The sequence below is a fragment of the Mugil cephalus genome, chromosome 11 (assembly GCF_022458985.1).
Source record: "Mugil cephalus isolate CIBA_MC_2020 chromosome 11, CIBA_Mcephalus_1.1, whole genome shotgun sequence".
Classification (NCBI taxonomy): domain Eukaryota; kingdom Metazoa; phylum Chordata; class Actinopteri; order Mugiliformes; family Mugilidae; genus Mugil; species Mugil cephalus.
The window spans coordinates 21,870,707-21,891,551 of NC_061780.1; the positions used below are offsets into that span (position 1 = coordinate 21,870,707).

General features: G+C 40.7%; 1 protein-coding gene across 1 annotated transcript; it reads left to right on the plus strand.

The window, feature by feature from the left end:
* The first annotated feature begins 1,539 nt into the window (after window positions 1-1,539).
* mc5ra (melanocortin 5a receptor) lies at window positions 1,540-20,740 on the plus strand. Its single transcript, XM_047599298.1, has 5 exons — window positions 1,540-1,691; window positions 11,878-12,107; window positions 12,194-12,300; window positions 15,156-15,344; window positions 16,546-20,740. Exons 2-5 carry the CDS (start codon window positions 11,913-11,915, stop codon window positions 17,111-17,113), a joined length of 1,059 nt encoding a protein of 352 aa, XP_047455254.1. The 5' UTR covers window positions 1,540-1,691; window positions 11,878-11,912; the 3' UTR covers window positions 17,114-20,740.
* The last annotated feature ends 105 nt before the right edge of the window (window positions 20,741-20,845 follow it).

Genomic DNA, 20,845 nt, shown 5'->3' on the forward strand with positions numbered 1-20,845 from the left:
AGTTTCTCTAACCACACCCAGGCCTGATTACTGCCACACCTGTTCTAGGACCTACCTGACAAAGTGAGGTAGACCATAATGTCCTCAAAAGCTGGACATCGTGACGACATCCAAAGAAATTCAAATAAGAAAGAAAATTATTGAGCTCCATCAGTCTAGAAAAGGCTCTAAAGCCATTTCTAAAGCAGTGAACCACAGTAAGACTCATTATCCACAAATGGTGAAAACATGGGACAGTGGTGAACCTTCCCAGGAGGGGCTGACCGACCAAAATTACCCAGGAGACCAGCAACGACTCATCCAAGAAGTTATAACAGACCCCACAACAGCATCCAAAGAACTGCACGCCTCGATTGATTCAGTTAAAGTCAATGTTTATGACTTCCCCATAGGAAAGAGGCTGGGCAAAATGGCCTGCAAGAGAAAAACCACTGCTGAGCAAAAAGAAAATGAAGACTTATCTCAGTTTGGCCAAAAAACATCTAGATGATCCCCAAGACGTTTGGGAAAATACTGATGAAAACTGATGAGACAAAAGTTGAACTTTTGGAAGGTGTCTGTCCCCTTACATCTGGGGTAAAGTGATACCACTTTTCAGAAAAAGAATATCATACCTAGAGCAAAATTTGGTGGTGGTAGTGTCAGCGTCTGGGGCTGTTTTGCTGCTTCAGGACTTTGAAGACTTGCTGTAATAAATGGAGCCATGAATTCTGCTGTCTACCAAAAAATCCTGAAGGAAAATGTCCGGCCATCTGTTCATGACCTCAAGCTGAAGCGAACTTGGGTTCTGCAGCAGAACAATGCAAAACACGCCAGCAAGTCCTCCAGAATAGCTGAAGAAAAGCAAGGTGAAGACTTTGGAGTGGCCTAGTCAAAGTCCTGACCTGTATCGTGATGCTGTGGCATGACCTTATCACAGGAACCTTATTACTTATTATTCTGGAGGAGTGTGGCACTCCCTGTGTCTGTGTGAGCTCTCTCCAGGTGGCCCGGCTTCCTGCCATTGTCTAAACACATGCTCATTAGGTTAATTGGTTTGCCGTAGGTGTGAGTCTCATTCATCCTCATTCAACTCCTTCGATCCTTTTCATTCATCCCCTTCGATCCGTTTCACTCTCGTTCATTCATAAAGTTCTTTGCATCAATGAAGGTGCGGTTGTTTGTTGGTGAAAGTGTGATACAGATCTGTCTGTCTGTCTGGACCCTGAATGTGTCCAACATATGCATTTCTTGGCTTCGAAATATAGCTCCCTCCCACCCTAAAAAGGCACTAGAAAATCCTCATGAGCTTGAACTAAAAATATCCCTTTTCTTTCCTCTACACTGCAGGTTGGAGGTCTGAGCCAACTTCTAAGATGGAGCGCTTCACGCACAGAATCTTTGTAAACATGGAGGAAGCTCTTCACCTTCAGCTGCTGCTTCCGTCATTCCAGTGTGAGCAAGAGATGGCTAAAAATTGCTGGCATTGGCTGCCAGTCGTGTCCACACTGTCAGAGCTATAGAGGGAGTTCCTCTTCCTCCCTCCCTCTCCCTCTCCGTCTCTCCCTCTCTCCCTCTCTGTCTCTCTGTTTCTCGCGGCTCAGCAAATCCACTCTCACGATGCGTATATCCACCGGTCTGATGTTTCACAGAAGCACCATCCAGTCCATCTGAGCCACTGGGGAGGATTTGAGTCACAGCTCCTGCGAGAGGTGAGTCATTCTTTATCTCTGTCTCCCCACATCTTAGTGGTTTTATGTTTAAATTTGCCAAAACTGTCACATAAATAGCTGCTTTTACACAGGCACACACAGTAGTTTTACAGTGGCATCATTATTCCTCATACTGCTACTAATAATAATAATAATAATAATTAGCAGTGTTATTATCATCTTCTGTGCAGTTACTGTGTTATTTACGTGGAACTTTATGTGCATCAGTGGGAGCATGTGCAGTTTTTAGTGACATTCCTTTCCATGAATCATATCATAATTTTGCATTATTTAAATTGATATTTAAGAAACCATCAACAGTACAGTTTTTTAAAATTGAAAATAGTGAAAAGAAATGAGCCAACGCATCGTTTCTGAAAGTTCGCACATGATGAGCTTTAGTCTTTACTGGAATGCATTCAGAAATGAAAACCTACAAGGACTTTCATCCTGCGAGTGACTTTGCCGACAGCACATACGACTGGTGCCTGTTAAGTAATGAAGCAGGTGTGTAAATATATATTTATATATATTTTTTTTTTCTGTTATGCTGGGGCTAGGACCTTCTGCAAAAAAGTGCAGGATTAATTTCGCAGCTTGGATAAAGGCTGAATCAGGCATAGTGTCCCTTTGAGATGTTCTGCTACTTCCTATGGAAACACAAACACAGCAAGGTCCAGATGCTGCTCAGTCTCATGGCATGCAGCCATGTGCATTGGTTTTGGACGAAGTTTCTTCAGCCCTGTCTTAATAGGAATAATATATGACTCTGCAAATGTTCGGACAAGAAATGCCGCATATATTAGCTGTATTTCACAGAACTATGTGTGAGCTGGTTTACATATTTTGTGCCGAGGCTGAAAACGCTCAAATAAATAAGCAATACACACACTAAATGAAAGAGTAAACACAGAGTCATTAGCATTAGGGAAAACCTAATAGATGGCACCTTTAGATTTACTGTCTAAAGAACAAAAAAAACATAATTTTCTCACAAGGATTAGTCGCCTCAGTGGCAAAACAGCTGCCGGGAACGTTGCTCAGTGTGAGACGAGAAGCTGCCTTTTTACTGACTGACCTGAAATTTGCTCCTGATAAACACGTCTCCCGCTGAGGGAACAAAAAAACACAAGTATGTTGCAGTTCCATTATTTGGTTTTTCATCATGACCAGTTCGTCTCTTCTGCATGCTTTTTTTTTTCATCTGATGCAGAGGCAGTGATGTATGGAAAGGTGGTTTATTAAAGCTGATGTGAATAGTCACTCAATCGGCTCTGCTTGATTTGACTGAATAAAACAGAAAACAGCTGCACTATGTTAATTGTATACAGACAGAGTCGGTTCTCAGGCAGCGCAGGAGAATTTACTCAATTACTGTAAATCAAATTAAATGTGTCCATCATCAAAGATTTTCATATGCATGTGCCTTTACGATTTTAATATGATTCATATCATGTGTCCATATGGATTTTTATTTATTTATTTCTTTACATTTATTTAATTAGCTTCAAAGGACAAAGCTTAACTATTCAGCCACCAATGAACCGTTTCATAATTATTTCCAGGCGATGTCAAGCCATTTCATTTCGCAATACCAAAGAATCTCCAGTGAATCATATTAAAGTGCATATGATTTTTTCCCCTGCGGTATCTTGCCAATGTCCTCAATTATCAAGGTGATATCCAATGCTACAAGTGTATTCTTCAGTTCATCTTTACATAAGAGCTTAAAGGCATTAAGTAAAGACAGAAACCGAACAGTGGCTGCAGGGAGGGGTTAAATTGTTCCATGTCCAGCCACCTGGATGACACAACAGCCAACCGATGTTAAAAAGATATAATCACCCACACGCTGCAAAGTCATACCATTATCACAGAACGGTTTAATTTTCCAGATGAATATTGTCAGAATATTCAGTCTCTCCCCTCCTAATTTGAATAATCCTCTGGTGAATGTGTTAGAAGCCAAGAACTTGTTAATTAGCATTAGACTTCACACAGCTACAAGCCAAGCGGACCTTGATCATGACTCGAATGGAGATGACGCTGTTAGTTTATTTATTTAATTATTTGTTATTTATATTTTTAGGTGGATGTCTGAGAAAATGAAAAAAAAAATAGAAAATATTATCTAGCAGTATGTTTGTGATAGTGTAGCCATGGCAACCCACAAAGAAAGAAGAGCTCGGGATGGGCACGTTGCCATCGTCTGCTTCCACCGTCATCGGACTCAGTCGCGTCATGAGATCAGCCGTAGATTCCGCTCCCCTCCGTGTTGTTCTCGGTTAGTCGTGGTGGATCAGCCTTGCAGATCTGAGGGAGAGGAGGAGGAAGAGGAGGAGGAGGAGGAGGAGGAGGAATAGGGGTGGCAGCGGTCTCATTTAGTGCGAGCTGTCAAAAAACATTCATCATGAGTGTTCTTTTAGGTGGAATAGAATGAAATGAACGTGAAAATGTAGCATTAAAAAGTCCTGATAAGCCAAGAAAAAAAACATTTTCAGCCCGGTGTGAAATATAACTACTACTGTAATTATATGTTAATAAATTATTCACATTATCAGTTTTTCGAGGTAGTGTATGTCAGGGTGCAGTTAAAGATCTCCCTGAGGCTTTTTATTGAGTGATGAGAACGCTTGGCCTTAGATGGTGAATGTGAAGGAAGGAACTCTTTTATAGTATATTATGCATGCAGTCATTTTTTTTTTATCTATAAAGTAGCAGAGAGATAAAAAAAAAAAAAAAAAACATAATGCAAATATTGCCTAAGGAAAGACGAAGCATTTATCTTTGACGTGTGTTATCTAGGCATGAGATTGGTTGATATGTTACAAAACGAGGAGATGTAGTCTGGACAAAACCCCCCGTTTCCTGCAGCAGCTGGCCAGTTCAGCACATTAGGTCAACTGTGAGACCCATCATCAACCATGGGAACCTGTTGACCCAGCTTCTGTCCAAGAGACTGGCCCGTAGAGGGTTGAAACCACTTGCGTGAACAACCACTATCCTTGTGCACCACCAGGTTTTGGTGTGGTGGTACACTTTATCAAGCTGGGGCTCCATTATGTGTCAGCCTCGTCTCACACTTCCCTAAGCCTCTTAAGCTTCGCTGGGTGACTGTGTCCACCGGGCAGAGCGTCTACTGCGCTGCTGATTGAAGACCTATCTGCATGTCAGTGTATGTTCTAGTAATTAGAGTTACCTGTGGTGAATCGTAATACAGACTTCCATCTGGGCAAACGAAGCTGGCGCTAAAGACTCTCAGGACTCTCTGGCAGTTGGAGAAAAATTTAATACCACGTTTGTGAAGAGCCATCTCTGGGGGCATACAGTCGGCAAATATCAGGGTTATTAGTCAGAGAAGAAGAATTTCTTTGCTACACCCAGAACATTCAAGCCAAAAGAAAAAAGACAAAAAAAAAAAAGCAAAACATTGCAAACCTACATCGTTAGCCTAATAGCATAGTTGCTAAGTCGCTTTTTGACTAACTACTGTTACAATATCAATAAAACGTGTGTTTTTTCTTGTTTTCCAAAAAACATTCAAATATGACTTAGGCAATTATGCTATTAGGCTAACGACATGTTACAACTGTTGATGGCAGTAGGTGGATTTTGGGACAAACACATGACAACTGAGGCAGCTGAGAATCAAGGTGAAAGGAAAACAGATTTATTTAGTTGTAAACTTCACACTGTAGCGAAGGACTGGAACGTACTGTTGTACCAAACAAATGAAAGCAATATAAGGCCTGATTAACTTTCACGAATTAAAAACAACAAACAAAAGCTTTAATTGTCAACTAAAGGGCGTAATCAAAAGTATGTAAGTGGCACCAACCAATAACCCTAGTATTATAATGAAGGTTATCTACGTGCAGAAGGAGTAGAGGTAAATTCATCTTGGAAGCAACTTTCCACAACATAACACACACAAGCCCACATGTCTGCACAAGCAGGATAAGAGAGTAAGCCGCCGTCAGTGAATCCTGCAGCTGGGCCCCCTTTCATGAGGCCATTGGGCAATGGTTGGTCAGTCTGAGGGTGAATCAACCAATTAGTTGCACTACCAGACTCCACACAGATTTCAAAAAATCGAAGCAAAATTTATTTAGTGAACCGATTCAGTTTACCACATAGTGACATTTGGAGAAGGTTGTTATGATTTCTTAAATGTGAAATTGTAAACTTTCTTATTGCACTCTGAAATGCATTGATTTGGTTTATCTTTAATAGGAATGATCAGAGAGGTCATTTCTAGTGATGCAACGTCTACTGTGAGACAGTGAATCAATGAACTTAAGTCCATAATTCAAAACTTAGGTAGGTCACCAGACTGAAATAAAAACACAATGTAAGTTGTGTTTGTGAGATTCACAATGGAGATGATACTAATGATACTAATAATTATCACTATTAGGAAATTTGCATGCAGAAACTGTCTTGCTTTGGGGATGCTCACATAGATCGTGCTGCATGAAGCTGCAGCTATTTACTGTAATAAACCCAGAAGAAAGACTAAACCATTAAACTCCTGTCAAAATCCAAATGACATTCTTTATGTTAAAGTTAATCGTGCAGACTTTGCCTTTATAGCAGAAAAGTTGTACTTTGAGGAAAATTTAAATCTGTAATTAGGGAGTTAGACACAAATGATCGTAAAACGCAAAACACAACAACTTAAGGAAAACCGTGTTGTCTAATTCCAGCGGCAATGCAAAATTTTATAAAATGTCTGATTTTGTCCACTTTGTCTTTTGCAGTTTTGTATTTTATTTATTTTTTATTTTTTGCTTCCTGCTGGAGATATTGAAACTGAGTGGTGTGGTGGTGAAGCAATTAGCACTGTTTCCTCACAGCAAAAAAAGGTTCTGTGCTTAGGTCGCATGTTCTCCCTGTTCTTTGTGGGTGTTCTGCGGGTTCTCCGTGTTGGGTTATTGATCCAAAATTGTCCATAGGTGTGCATTATGAGCGTGAATAGTCTCTCTGTTTTAGCCCTGTAATCGACTGGCAATCTGTGCAGGGTGTACCTCGCCTCTCGCCCAATGACAGCTGGAGAGGTTCCAAACCCCCTGCAGCCGCCCTGAGGATGAGCAGGCATGGATAATTGATGATAGATAATGGATAATAGAGATGCTGAAGTTCAAGTGTTATCAAAGGATTGCTTATGACTAACAAATATTAAGTACTTTTAATGTTTTTTTCGCCAACTGACTGAAGGCTAAATTAATTATATTTCAGCTTCAAGACCGAAGTTGTGTTCATTATCACGTCCACAATACGTATGATAAAAACGAAGGTGTGAAATACTGCTTCTCCCAGTCCCACTGTGCTACATATACGCTGACGCAACAACTACTAGAGCTGCAACTACTGCTACGCTGCAACAACAACACAGAATACAAAAAGATTTCCTAAACAAAATATATACTACAAGTAGACCTGTACGCTGCTGTTGATATAGATACAACTGTACAGCCTAATTGTATTGTCATATACAGCAGATGCCTGGATCTGTTGTGTTCTCTTCATATTTGTCATCTTTATGTTCAGATGGACCAACATCATTGAGCTCTTAAACTCCGGGGCACCTCCACTTCAGTTCAGATGACTGCATTAATGTTCACACCATACATAGCAAAACAAGGACACAAACAACATATCATTAGCTTGTTTGTAGAATAGCTTATTATAGCACTCTCTCCATTAATCCCGTGGCCTTGACTTTGCTGCATGCTCAGCTGGTTTGCTGTAAAACTGCACTGCAGAACGACCCATTCTGTCTCAAATAATACGAGTACAGTGTGCAAACAGCACAAGCTCGCAGAAAGTTGTTTTGCAATGATTCTATGTGATCTATGTATGTATGTACGCAGATAAGTAGTTGTTGTTGTTGTCCTCCTGTCTAAAAAAAATGTAGAGCACATACAAATTAACATAATCTGCCATTTCAGATGGAGTCCTTATGTAATTATTGATTGAAGTTCTCTCATTAATATTGAACAATACTTCAATATTCATTTGGGGAACCAAGTCAATTTTTAATCTGATAAATCTAATAGATGTTCTTGTATTCCATTCACAAGAATATAAAACCTAAACATGTGGGCTGAAGCACTGTTTGTAACAATAGTGATTGTTGCATGTGTTCAGTCACAAGTCAGGCAGCCACCTCCCTGCAGCTCGGCCACACTAAGCATGAAGCCTTTTTCCCCAGAGAAGACAGAAAGCCTTGATCTATTTCTGTTTGTATATAGTATTATCCAGAAACATCCAAACATACATTTACATGCGTGTGAAAAAACCCAATTATTCCCTTAATCCGACTTTAAGTGGACAACTTAAGTGCATGTAAACATCGGAGTTCTCCTTATCTGATCAAGACACCCAGATAATGCGACTGGGTTTTCTCCAACATGGACTTTAACTGCATTAACAATGCATGTGTGCATGCTCCACAACCGCTGCGCTGACGTATGACCCCAGAACAAAAACATCCAAGAAAGGTAGGTCAACCGCAAAGGGGGCTTTATTAACCCTGCTGACAACACACACATCGCCACCTAGTGTGGAGGAGGAGACATGTTCCCGTCAGTTATTTGATTTGCTCCGTTGCATTTAAACTGAGATAAGGACTGCATTCAGAATGTCGAATTTTTTTTTTTTTTTTTTTTTTAGTAACTGAAAGCCTGTAGTGTGCATCCACGGTGGGACTGTGAAGTCCGATCATTAGCTGTCTGACTTTCAAGATGTCTCCCTTGATGCTGGGATCAAGGCCACTGTGAGTCTCGCTTTCTGTTTGGTGACAGTGGCACAAGATCCCATCAATAAGTGACCTCTTCCTGGGAACATTCCTAAAATGGGGGAGGAAGGTGGCGTGTGGGGAGAGGGGGAGCAGAATGGGCCTGAGGAAAAAAAACACAGAATCAGGAAGCTGAGAGAAGAGAAGATGAGAACAAAGGAATTTATAAATGAGTTACAAGGTGCACTGGTACTGGCGTACAGGATGGTTAGGTACATAATTGGGCAAAGATGATACCTAAGAGCATAAATGACACAGTTCTATGCTCTTCACATCATAGGAGCCACGCATCACGTAACATGTGTGCAATAGGTCTACGACATTACATCGACAAGCTGCAACACGAGCGCCGCAGGAAGCAGAACATCCGTCTTTAAGCACACACACTAGCAGGGGGCACAGATGACTGCAACCTGCACATGAACAGAATGCAAAAGTTTTTTTCATAATAGGACTTTGTTTTTGTTTTGGATAAATGCTCCTTCAGGCGTTCTTTATCTTATTAATGAGTCAGTATGGGCCTTGCTTCCGATTCCTCAGCTAATACAAAAATGCCCGCTGATAGAGCTTGGTAATTTGGAAAGCCCATTAAAAAAAATGAGAGGTCTTTCTCATGCCGGTGTAATGCAACATTTTGGACAAAACATGAAGAATTATGACACTGATTTTCTTATTGGTGTTTTTTTCTAGCAAAGTTTTTCTGAATGTTAGAATTTATAAATAAAACTTTGACAATCTGCAATCAAAACATCCCCGCAATGTTGCTGGACGGGGACGCATTTGCGCTGATGAAAAAACAAAGCGGTTCTTATAAGGAAGACTCACCTTTCTTATTTTTAGCTACAGAGTGGGCTTTGTTGTGTTTATAGCTTCTGTTCCTATACTTAACATTTGTTACATCATCTAGGTACAGATGCAGGCTTCTCACATCTCCTCGTGAGAGATACTTGTATTTCTGTGTGCTGCAACTGAGTTTGTTCCTACGTGATAATGTCTGTCTTTCATTAGTTTTAATAAGATAGAAAACATGGCTATGGTGTGGCTATTTTTTGTGAGGACGTTCATTGACGTACAACCAAGTCTTAATCCTCAAACAGACAAAGTGAGGACCGGCCGAGATGTCCTCACTTTGACAACACTTTTACTGGTCCTCAGAAAGATAGCTGTACAAGAACTCACACACACACAAACTCATGCGGATATATGCAAGTATCCAATCAGTCACAGGACAATGCAGCAAAATCATCTAAGCTAATTGAATTCATGAGCATGACAATGACATCAGCAGCTTCAGCGGTCTCCACAGTGACAATATCTGCATTTAACAACACACCTTTTAAACGCGGTAAAATGGGATATTCACAGCATGAATCTGGAACTGACAAATATGAAGAGATGATGTGCTGCAAATGATGATGATGAAGAGAGAGCCAAGGGAGGCCCTGCTCAGTATTCATATGCTCTTCCTGAAAAATGCCTAGTGACTGAATAATATAAGTACTTTGTACCACGCAAGATACACGCAGTCAACTACACAGTAAATTGCAGGCTATTTCTATCAAGTGTTACCATGTTCTTTTGAATTATTTATTTGTATTTTAACCGGATGTTATATAACAATGGTGGAAACTATTGGTGTCAGTTTTTTCAAAGGATCTTTTTTTTTTTTTTTCTTTTTTAACAGTGTCACTGATTGTAATATATCCTCCTATACATCTTGAACTATTTAAGCTATATGACATTTGTGGTTCAATTGATTACCGGAACATACTGAATGACCAGATTATTCCATCAATGGATTTTTGTCTCCCTGGTGGCAAAGGGGGATATCCCAAGATGACAATGGCAAGATTCATCCGGCTCGAATTATAAAAGAGTGGTCCAGGGATAAGACATAATTTTCACACATGGATTGGCCACCACAGTGTCCAGACCTGAACCCTAATGAGAATCTTTGGGATGTGCTGGAGAAGGCTTTGTGCAGTGGTCAGAATCTCCCATCATCAATACAAGATCTTGGTGAAAAATGAATGCAACACTGGGTGGAAATAAATCTTGTGACATTGCAGGAGCTTCTTATTGAAACAATGGAACAGCGAATGCTGCTGCAATCAAAGCTTAAAGTCGTCCAATGAAATATTTTTTATCTTTTTCTACCAGTCAAAAGTTTGGGCAGTAGTAGCAGAGCAGCTGCATTGATTAGGTCACGGTGTGGTTGTTTCTTGTGCTTTAATCACTTGCTGTGTCATTATGACAAGAAAAAAAATTGATTGGACTGCGGTTTTATCTATATGAAGTAAAGAAGTTAATTCATGTATCTGGACTGGATACATTGGATAAAACCATTTTGGTGAAATGAGAAACACTGCAGTCAAAATATTACCTGAGGTAGAGATAATGCAAAATTAAATTCATCGCTAAACAATTAATTGCTTCGAATAGTTTTCATTTGTCATCACTGTTTCCCTGAATTTAATCATCATGGTAAGGCCCCATGCACCCAAAGACTGCATTTTTTTTTTTTTTTTTTTTTTTTTTCAGATAAAGCATGACAGCTTATATTACCCCTGTACTAATGTATAAAGAACTTGGTGTCATTTGATATCACCGGAGGGTCAATTTGTTGAGTCATGAGATAAGATACAAGGAAAATACTTAGCTGGAGGGAAGCGTTGAAGCTACTCTTTCAGGGCTGAACTCATCACGTCTTATCAGCTGAGGCTGGGATTGAAACACTGAGGCTTTCTTCCCCCCCACTCACTTAAGGTCATCGATGTCAAGGCCAAGGAATGCGCAAAACAAAGGCTCAAAAAGCACCATTTAGTTTAGCCACCGGAGACCAGATGTAATCTCAGTAATAAATTAGGGAACATCCTTTTAATTCAACCCTTTGATTATTGTGACAGTTTTATATAATTTTACAAAGTGAATTGCCTCTAAATGTCAACAGCTAACCACAGATTACAAAACACGTCCAAGCTAATCCTGTTATGCCATTAAACTCGTTTTTTTTGTTGACTGTGCATAAAACCTAAATTAAAACAGGACAGTGTCATGTAACGCGAGACTTATTGTTAATAATGTTAGGCGAAAAGGGGAACACACCTAGCTATCCCAGCTGCGCACATTAAACTAACTAGTTACGTTACAACTGGGCGGTAGTCAGGCAAATAGCACAGATTATAAAAACTCCATGACCCAAAATAGTCTGGCACATTACTCCCAGAACCACAATGCGTTAACTGAATGTCTCCATTTTTTTTAGAGGGGATGAGGGGATAGGATGAGGATGGAGTGAAACAGGCGAGGCGTGCTTTTATAGCCTGGCTCGCATAACTGGATGCTTGAGACATGGACTAAATTGTATAATCTGATTTTCTGTGACAGCCTGCTTCAACAATGAAATCCGGGCTATAGCTGCAATGATGTGGACCAGAGTCACAGCAGGGATGAACAGGTCTGATGAGTCCTCCTATCAAGAGGATGTGCTGGTCGGCAACTCCACCTGGGCCTACTCTTACTATCACGAGAACTACACCCTGGCCCCTTCGTCGCTGCCAGACAAGGCCAGCACCTCCAAACCTGCAGCATGCGAGCAGCTCCACATCGCTATCGAGGTCTGTATGGGTGTATATTACGTTGTTGTTTGATTCATCTTTAGTGTTTCCTTATTGTTGAATTCCATTTTCTCCCCTCTCCTCAGGTCTTTCTGATCCTTGGTATCATCTCTCTGCTGGAGAACATCCTGGTTATCACAGCCATAGTAAAGAACAAGAACCTACATTCTCCCATGTACTTTTTTGTCTGCAGGTGAGCACCACCTCGTTTTTTTTTCTCTAATGTGAGCTTTTCTATGTTTTGCTAGGCCTCATTCAAATTACAGCTCTACAGTTGCATTTTGTTCAAATTCAACTGGAACCGGGATTCTTCTCCAACTGTGCACCGTTAATGTTATAACCTAACTGGATTAATTTTGAATTAAATTGAAGATGTCCTCTGATGGCCCTTATAATTTCAGATTATAGTGTGGTGGTATGGTGCATGGAGTATTACCAAACAAATCTGCCTTTCATCAAATTAACTTATTTTTTTAGTGTGTTTTCTGACTGAGTTTATTGGATTAGGGCTCTGTGCATGGAGGCGAATGACCAAAGAATATTGGCACTTACTCCTGTGCCTTTTTATAGTTGTTGCCAAAGCCAGTTCAGTGTTTCCCATCTGCAGCAATCTCAAGCTCTGAAACTGAGGATGTGCTCACTTTTCTGTACACTCAATGGTCTGCATGTGCAGATGTGTTCCGACCAAGAGATCTCGCTTTTGCTGCCAAAGTTTATGAGTGTCCTGTGGTGTCTGGCAAATGGATGCTGTTAGATGATTGGGTTCTATGGGCTGAGAAAGTGAATTTGGAGGCCAGGTGGGCTTGCCTGCTCTGGTCTAGGTGGGTGCTACATGTCTAAGCAACATCCACGTGAAAACCAGGTCCAAACGTTTCCCTGCACTGTATTGTCACAACAGTGGTCATAATGTTATGCCTGATCGGTGTACCATGGGGACCTAATGACAGCATGAGGAACACTTATTGTTCTGGGCAGGGACACATGAAAAAAACATTTAAAAAAAAGTCTGCACAGCTGCTTAAGATGGATAGAAGAAGGGGACATGCGTACGTAGAACAAAATGAACATCCACTTTATTCTCCACACACGTCCACACCCTCACATACAGGATGCAAATGAAAAAATTGACTTCTCGCGTAAACTCAGACTCATGATTTTAAATTGGTTTATCAGTGACATTTCAGCATGATTTATTTAAGATTCATTCATTATCCACCGACTGCTTGTCCTAGACGGATGTGGGGCTGAGTGCATCCCAGCTATCATTGGGTTAAAGGCAGAGTTCGCTCTAGACAGGTCGCCAGTCTGTCACAGGGCTAACGGAGAAACACAAATGACCATTCACAGTCACAGTCACACCTGCAGTCAATTTAAAATCAGTTAACCTAACAACCCAGTCTTTGGACTGTGAGAGGGAGCCAACACAGGCGCAGGGAGAACATGCAGGCTGCACACAGAAACAGGTCATGTTTGTTAAAATTAGTGTTTTATTCAATTGTTGCAATGTTCACAAAGGTGAATCTCAAAGTTTTAACCAGAGAGAAAGAAAGAAAGAAAGAATAACCTGAATGAAAACATCCCGTATTAAAATAAGAGCTCAGTTATGCGATGCAATTTTTGCACTCGCCCGAGGAAGTAAGCTGGCATATTTATTAAATATGAACACGGGAATACTTGTGCACCTTGAGTGTGACAGCAGATTCTTCTAACAAACTGCTTCTTTCTGCCTGCGAAAAATGAGGTTCAGCACATCAACATAAAAACACAAAACCAACTTCCAATCCAATTGCAAGTGGTTCATCCGCGTGCAATCATATTAACTCATTACCCACTTATTACTCTGAAGTTATTTTCAGCATCAGAGACATATATATACCATGAAAGCACAGGGTTAGGGTTTGTGACATTTTAATTTGCATAATCTTATAACCTTTCAACCCACCTCTGATTATGATATGGTAATTGTAGTTGCTGGAAACACTCACACTTACCTATTTTCTCCCAATGTGGTGTCTGTTATGAGTGCAGACATGTGGACTGTCAACACGTGACATGGATGAACTAACAGATGTGTTGAATCAAGTCCCGTCTTTTGTGACTCAGCTTGCCAATTTAAAAAAAAAAAACAAAGAATGAAAGAAAAAAAGATCCACAGATCAGCTTTGACATTAATACCAATTACTTATGACTTCTTTGGTTTCTGCGCCTTCTGATTCGACTTAATCCTCTCACTGAGTCCAAGGGGGGAAAAAAAATCTCATGTTTTTTCAAAGACAACTCTAACGTTCTGCTGTCTGTTCAAATCACTGGTCAGCAGGGTGGCAATGCTTGCTTTGGTTTCAGATGACTTCCAAAGACTGTTAGCGAGACAGTGGTTGTTCTATGAGTATTGGTCTGCACATCTTTTTGATCCATGGTAAAATACGATATGTCACAGATTACTTCAAACTGCAATTTGTACACACATTTATCCACTCTAGACTTCAAATGTAATCGATCAGGCAGAACATCAAAACCACTGGCAATAGAAGTAAAAAAAAAGAACAGTGACCATCTTGTGAAAATACAGTGTTCTTCTGGGAAACATTTGGACCTGGCATTTGTGTAGATGTTACTTCAAGACAAGGGGGTTTAATATAAAGACAAGAACTGCTATTAGAAGGTAACCATTGAACTCAAACAGTGAGGTGAGTGTACAATGTTGAGTGCACAATTGGTGCATTAGTGCAGTCATCATAAACATGTGCATGTCATCATTAAGTTTGTTTGCAGTTGCAACAACTTTGCATGATTGGGAACTTGACCAAGTCCACAGACATTGTTCAGAGACAGTGTCCTAAGCTCACCTGTGGGGAAATATCAGAGATCACACACTCAATCAAACAAATCATTTAATTGGTCCCCTCACCGTGACATTAATGTGTCGTCATGGTCACACAGCAGGAGGAAGGGAGCAGCTGCTCTTCGGCTGCAGGATGCAGATGAAGGGAACTCTTGCACACATCTGCCAAACATCAAACGTTGCATTACTTATTCTCTTTGTTGCAGTTTGGCCGTCGCAGACATGTTGGTGAGCGTATCCAACGCCTGGGAGACCATCATCATTTACCTCCTCAACAACAGACAGCTGGTGGTGGAGGACCACTTCATCAGGCAAATGGACAACGTGTTTGACTCCATGATCTGCATCTCCGTTGTCGCGTCCATGTGCAGCCTGCTGGCCATCGCCGTGGACAGGTAATGACGGCGGAAGGTGTATTTATAGTAGCTGACTGTGTTAAAAAACTAAAACAAATCTTAGTCTGAATGCACAGGTATCGCTGAGTGTGGCTGTACTGTTCAAGAAAGACGGTAATCCATACTATAAAGAAATCAGCTCAGCGTAGGTTAATTAAACTTTTTTATTTATTTATTTATTAAACAGACACTCATTAATTTCTAATTAAATTAGTTTGCTAATCACACAGAGCAGTTTCCATTCTTTTATGTCTTTATCTTTAGACAAACAAAAAGGCAAATTTATTTTACTCAATGTACCAGCTATGAAGATATGAGTCCTAATTAGTTAGGTAGTGTTGGGTCAGGAAATCAGATTTTCAAAACGGTTGTAAAAAAAATATATACTTTGAGACTGAACTTAATATTTGTTTACTGGTCTCCATCTATTTTTTATAGAATTAATCATATTAATGGATATTAATCGTTGCTAATAACCAGATTTGCTTCTACAAAGCACAACAAAGAAAGGATTACTAATGCTTGGAATACGTTGAAACATTTTATTAGTGTCGACGTGTCTTCATCTATTCCAGCTCTACCCATCTTTCCACTGACATTCATTATACAGTTTTCACACAACCTTTAAAATCCCCCTCCTGGCGTTCTCTCTGATTTCTGAGCACACATTGAAAAATAAATCTGACAGCCCAGTCTCAGCGGCCTTAGCCTGGACTGGGAGAGCGTCCAGCGTTCAACATGCTGTCTTCACTTCGAGGGCGGACGGAGTAACAGAGGACGAATCCAAAAACATGCCATCTCTGAATACAGCTTTTGCTTCAGATGCATTAAGCGTTGGCTGCAGACAGACATTGTGGAGCCGTTGCTCAACTTTAGTCACGGCACCACGTTACACATCTTCATAACCGAACATTTGCTTGACATTTAGTTAAATTAAAACATTCAAAATTTGTAATGGTGGAATTTGTTGGTTTTTGGCGACATGGGTGAGTGTCTCCACATGAGAGGTTACTGTGGAGCAAAGCAGGCATGAGGTAAAAGGCATAGTTTTAGGCTTAGTTTAGACTCATACTTGGTACGTCACAGTGTTATACCTTATAGGTGTAAATGTCTTCTTGTGTTCTCAATAGTTTCTCTGGGCATTAAAGGGAACTGAAAGTTACTGAGATAGAAATCGGTGTTTGCATGTTTTTATCTGCAGGTACGTCACCATCTTCTATGCACTGAGGTACCACAACATCATGACCATGAGGAGAGCTGGCTGCATCATCGGGGGAATCTGGACCTTCTGCACCGGCTGCGGGATCGTCTTCATCATCTACTCAGACACCACTCCTGTCATCATCTGCCTGGTGTCCATGTTCTTCGCCATGCTGCTCATCATGGCCTCCCTCTACAGCCACATGTTCATGCTGGCCCGCTCGCACGTCAAACGCATCGCCGCCCTGCCCGGCTACAACTCCATCCACCAGCGGACCAGCATGAAGGGCGCCATCACGCTGACCATCCTCCTCGGGATCTTCATCGTCTGCTGGGCTCCCTTTTTCCTCCACCTGATCCTGATGATTTCCTGCCCGCGGAACCTCTACTGCGTGTGCTTCATGTCCCACTTCAACATGTACCTCATTCTCATCATGTGCAACTCAGTGATCGACCCGCTGATCTACGCCTTCAGGAGTCAGGAGATGAGGAAGACCTTTAAGGAGATCATCTGTTGTTACAGCCTGAGGAATGCCTGCACCAACATCTGTGCTCTGACGGGTAAGTAATGAGTAAACTGAGACCGAGAGCACCAATGTCGGGAAGAGTGGGATGAACTGATTGAATCTGACGCTGGAGAGTGCAAATGGGACTCTCAAATAAGGACTGTACAGCCAAAACCCATTTTGTGTTCTTTTCAGCAACTATTTAAAAGTATGAGCTGGAAAGGGGACTGAAACATAAAACCTCCTAATGTATCCGCCATGTACATGAAGAAGGTAGGTTATTATGTGTATTGTATAAAAAAAATCCAGCTTGAACCATCTGAAATTCAGTTGAAAGTGCATCACAGAAAAACTGTTTGTGGCCTTCCTTTCATTCTTGTTTCTTTTATGCTTCTTTCCTTGGCCCGTCTGCTTTTTTAATCAGCCAGGTTATTATTCTTTTTTCGCCCAGTTTCCTTTACAATACTCCCATTAGTAAACTGTAAAGGTTGCAAGAGAGCTTAGGCTCTGCCTCTGCTGTTAATTAACGTGTGACGGCTACCGAAGCACTGCTTAGCACTGCATATAGGAAATGAACAATTCTGAACAAAGTCAGTCCGCAGCAGAGGCCACGTTTAGATTCGGAACTTGCTTCTGCTTTTTTTCTGACGACATTTATGGGGGAGCTCCTGCAAGTGCATGCATCAAAGTCTGTGTCCAAACACTGTGGAGTGTAGGCTGCTACACAGAATGTGTAAAAAGGAAAAAAGTAATTTTATGTAAATACTATTCACTGAAACAAGGGGTTTGAAGACAAAGCATGCAGAACTATTATTTACAATGGATCTGTGGTTCTTTCCCCTTATCTGTCTTTGGCTTGGTATGAATTCAAACGTTTTGTTCATTTGAGTCATTCTTTCAGTGAACGTCGTTGTAGCAGTGACCAAATAATGAGATAAGATGAGGCAGTCTCAGCATAATATCAACATTTAAAACCTCAAAACATCAGCTATAACACTAAATATAGTTAGGGTATTATATTTGTTCGTTATATTTGTTATTTGTTGTTTTTTTTTCTGAATCTGAAGATACACTGGAAAAATATCCTCATGTGATGTCACTTGAGTCAGAGTCTGTCGGGTTTAAAAAGTTCAAAAAAATAATAAAAATAAATAAATAATGGACCTCTTTATCCAGCTCCTCATCATGACTTGATTCCAGTTTACATAAGCAAACTAAAAAAACCTTAACTCACCAGAATAATGGTTGAGCTCTACTGTAAGTCATGCTTTCAGAAGGATCTGTGACCCCTTACCTCCTTGATTTCTCAACATATTACATCATTTGATGTTATGAATAACGTTTTTACGAAAATTCAAGACCTTTTTTCGTGTCAGCCCAGGACTTCCCCCCTACAGGAGTTCCCTCAATGTTTGTAGATTGATACATATGGTAGAAACACTGGAGACATGTAAAGTGAAAACTTTCGGATATTCAGATATGTACAGAGTGCAATAGATTACTTTATAACGTGTATTTCTAGGGTTTATAACTTCGTAATCCTCTGTAGATTGTATTCTATTGTGCCATGTTACCTTTATGGAACATTCACCCATCAAAGAAGATGTACGGATTAATTATTTTGTAAAAAAAAATCTGTGACTTAAAGGAGCAATGCATGTTCACTTTTCTATTCTAATCATAACCGTGGCCTTCGACTAACATTTGAGTCTTTGTGCCTGAACCAAAACAAAGCTTTAACAGTCGTAGTGGCAGATAACAATATGAATCAAGAACAGTAACTTGCAAGTAATGCTTCTGAGAGACACAAGCTAATTGTGTAAAGCGAAAGGTCACAGGCTTATGCCCCAATCTACATCCATGGACTAGAGAAGTGGCAGATATTATTATTCACGTGTTACGCTTTGAGTCAGTTATCAGTTATCATGATTTTGATCATATAGCCTTAAAAAGAATGAATGCTGAAAAAAAAAATGGCTGCACTAAGCTGAACAAGCAGTATATACACGTAACCCTAAGACTTTTTAAGCACTGTGGGTAAAGAGCATCTGTGCTCTTTCTGTGAATAAAGAAAAACTAAACTGAATGTGTTAATATGATTTTCCGATGATCCAGTGCTGAGGAAAGCTTAGATGTTCCTCATCCGCATCCACAAGCAGCTACTTGGATTGATCAAGTTTTCTGATGCTGATTCTGATACACGACGACGATGATGATAAGGATGGTTATGATAAGGTGGAGATAAAATTATCCCCAACACACCACGAAGGCCCCAAATGGGATGATGGTGCAAGGACAATACAAGAACATGTCCCAGTTGCTGCTGGATTTGTGGGACTCCCTCCTCCTCCTCCTCCTGTCATAGACTGAGACATACGTGCAAGTTTCAGGAACCAGTCTTTGGAATGCTCTGTAAAATATATTTTGGAATGTAAAATACTAATGCTGCTCAGTTCACCACCACTGCAGTGACAAACAATCAGAAAGCCTGCATCTATGATTTTAATGATCCACGGTTCACATTTGCGTTCATTCTCCTGTTATACCTAAGAGCGGGACTGTTCCAGCCCTTAGGTGATTATGTGTTTACACCTCAAGCAACCTATTGCACATTATGTCCGTGGGTGCAGACAGACTGGAGAAAAAGAAATGAGTGCTAGCTGAACCTTTGAATGACACTAGATATCAACAGCCAATTTTCTGCCCACTGCTTTACACCCCGCCGCCGCATTAGTTATACAGTTAACGAGGAGTCTCGCGCCAGCGCTCAGCAGCGCAGGGGTTTATCTCCTCCTCTCCTCCGCAACCCTTCCCCCGATGAACTCTTCACACTGCGCCCTTTTCCATGGTTACACTTGAAATGTAAAAATGAATGTACAAATAGCTTTGCAGTGCTCGCTGTAAGTGTGTGTTGGTGGTTCCTACCTCCCCGGCTAGAGTGTTATGCATCATTGCTGTGAGGTAAACGCTAGAAATGAGGTCTAGAGATACGTATTAATATTTATTGCAACAAAAAAAAAAAAAGTAAATTGTACCTATTGTGCGGGTTTTTTTATGTGTCTGCAGGATGATTTCTTCAAACACGAAGAAAACTGGGGTGTTTTTCTGTGTTCTCTGTTCAGTGATGTAACTGCCTCCCTGTTGCTTTGTTTAATGCTCACTGTAAGTCCTTCGCAATTGTGAGATCAAAAGCAAGAGCATATTAATATAGAAATAAAAACGTGCACCGCAAAGGAAAAGTGCTTTACTTAAGACCCCTTGAAGCACATTGTATGTGGAGTCTTTTCCCTATAGGTTTATTTAATGGAAAGAAAATAGCAAAGAAACATGAGCTTTGCTCCCTGTGAATCCACCTCTATCTGTACAATTAAGGGAAAATGGTTCCCTGTCATTGTTGATGGTAAAGTGCTCATTCTTTGGTTCCCACAGAAACGGCAGCAAAAACACGGCGTGCGATAAGACACGCGGTCGGAGGTTAAACACATGTTTGAGCGCAAACTGCGTGGCTGAAAGTCCCACGAACACGCACGCAGCGGCGACGTATAAGCAGCCGTGGGATCACGTTTCATCTGGTCATGTGGTGCCATGAAGAAGTTTAGTCTCAGTTGAAAGGACTGCTGTTTGTGTGGAGTGCTCTGAATGAAATATTTTATTTCCTTGTGTCTGAATAAAAGCAAAAGATAAAACCGCCAGCTTTATCTGTAACTGTATGGCGGTGATGGTGGGGATCAAGTCACTGAATTTATCGTGTAATGTAACTGTCATCGGATGGACAAATGCTAGTCAAAAAAACAC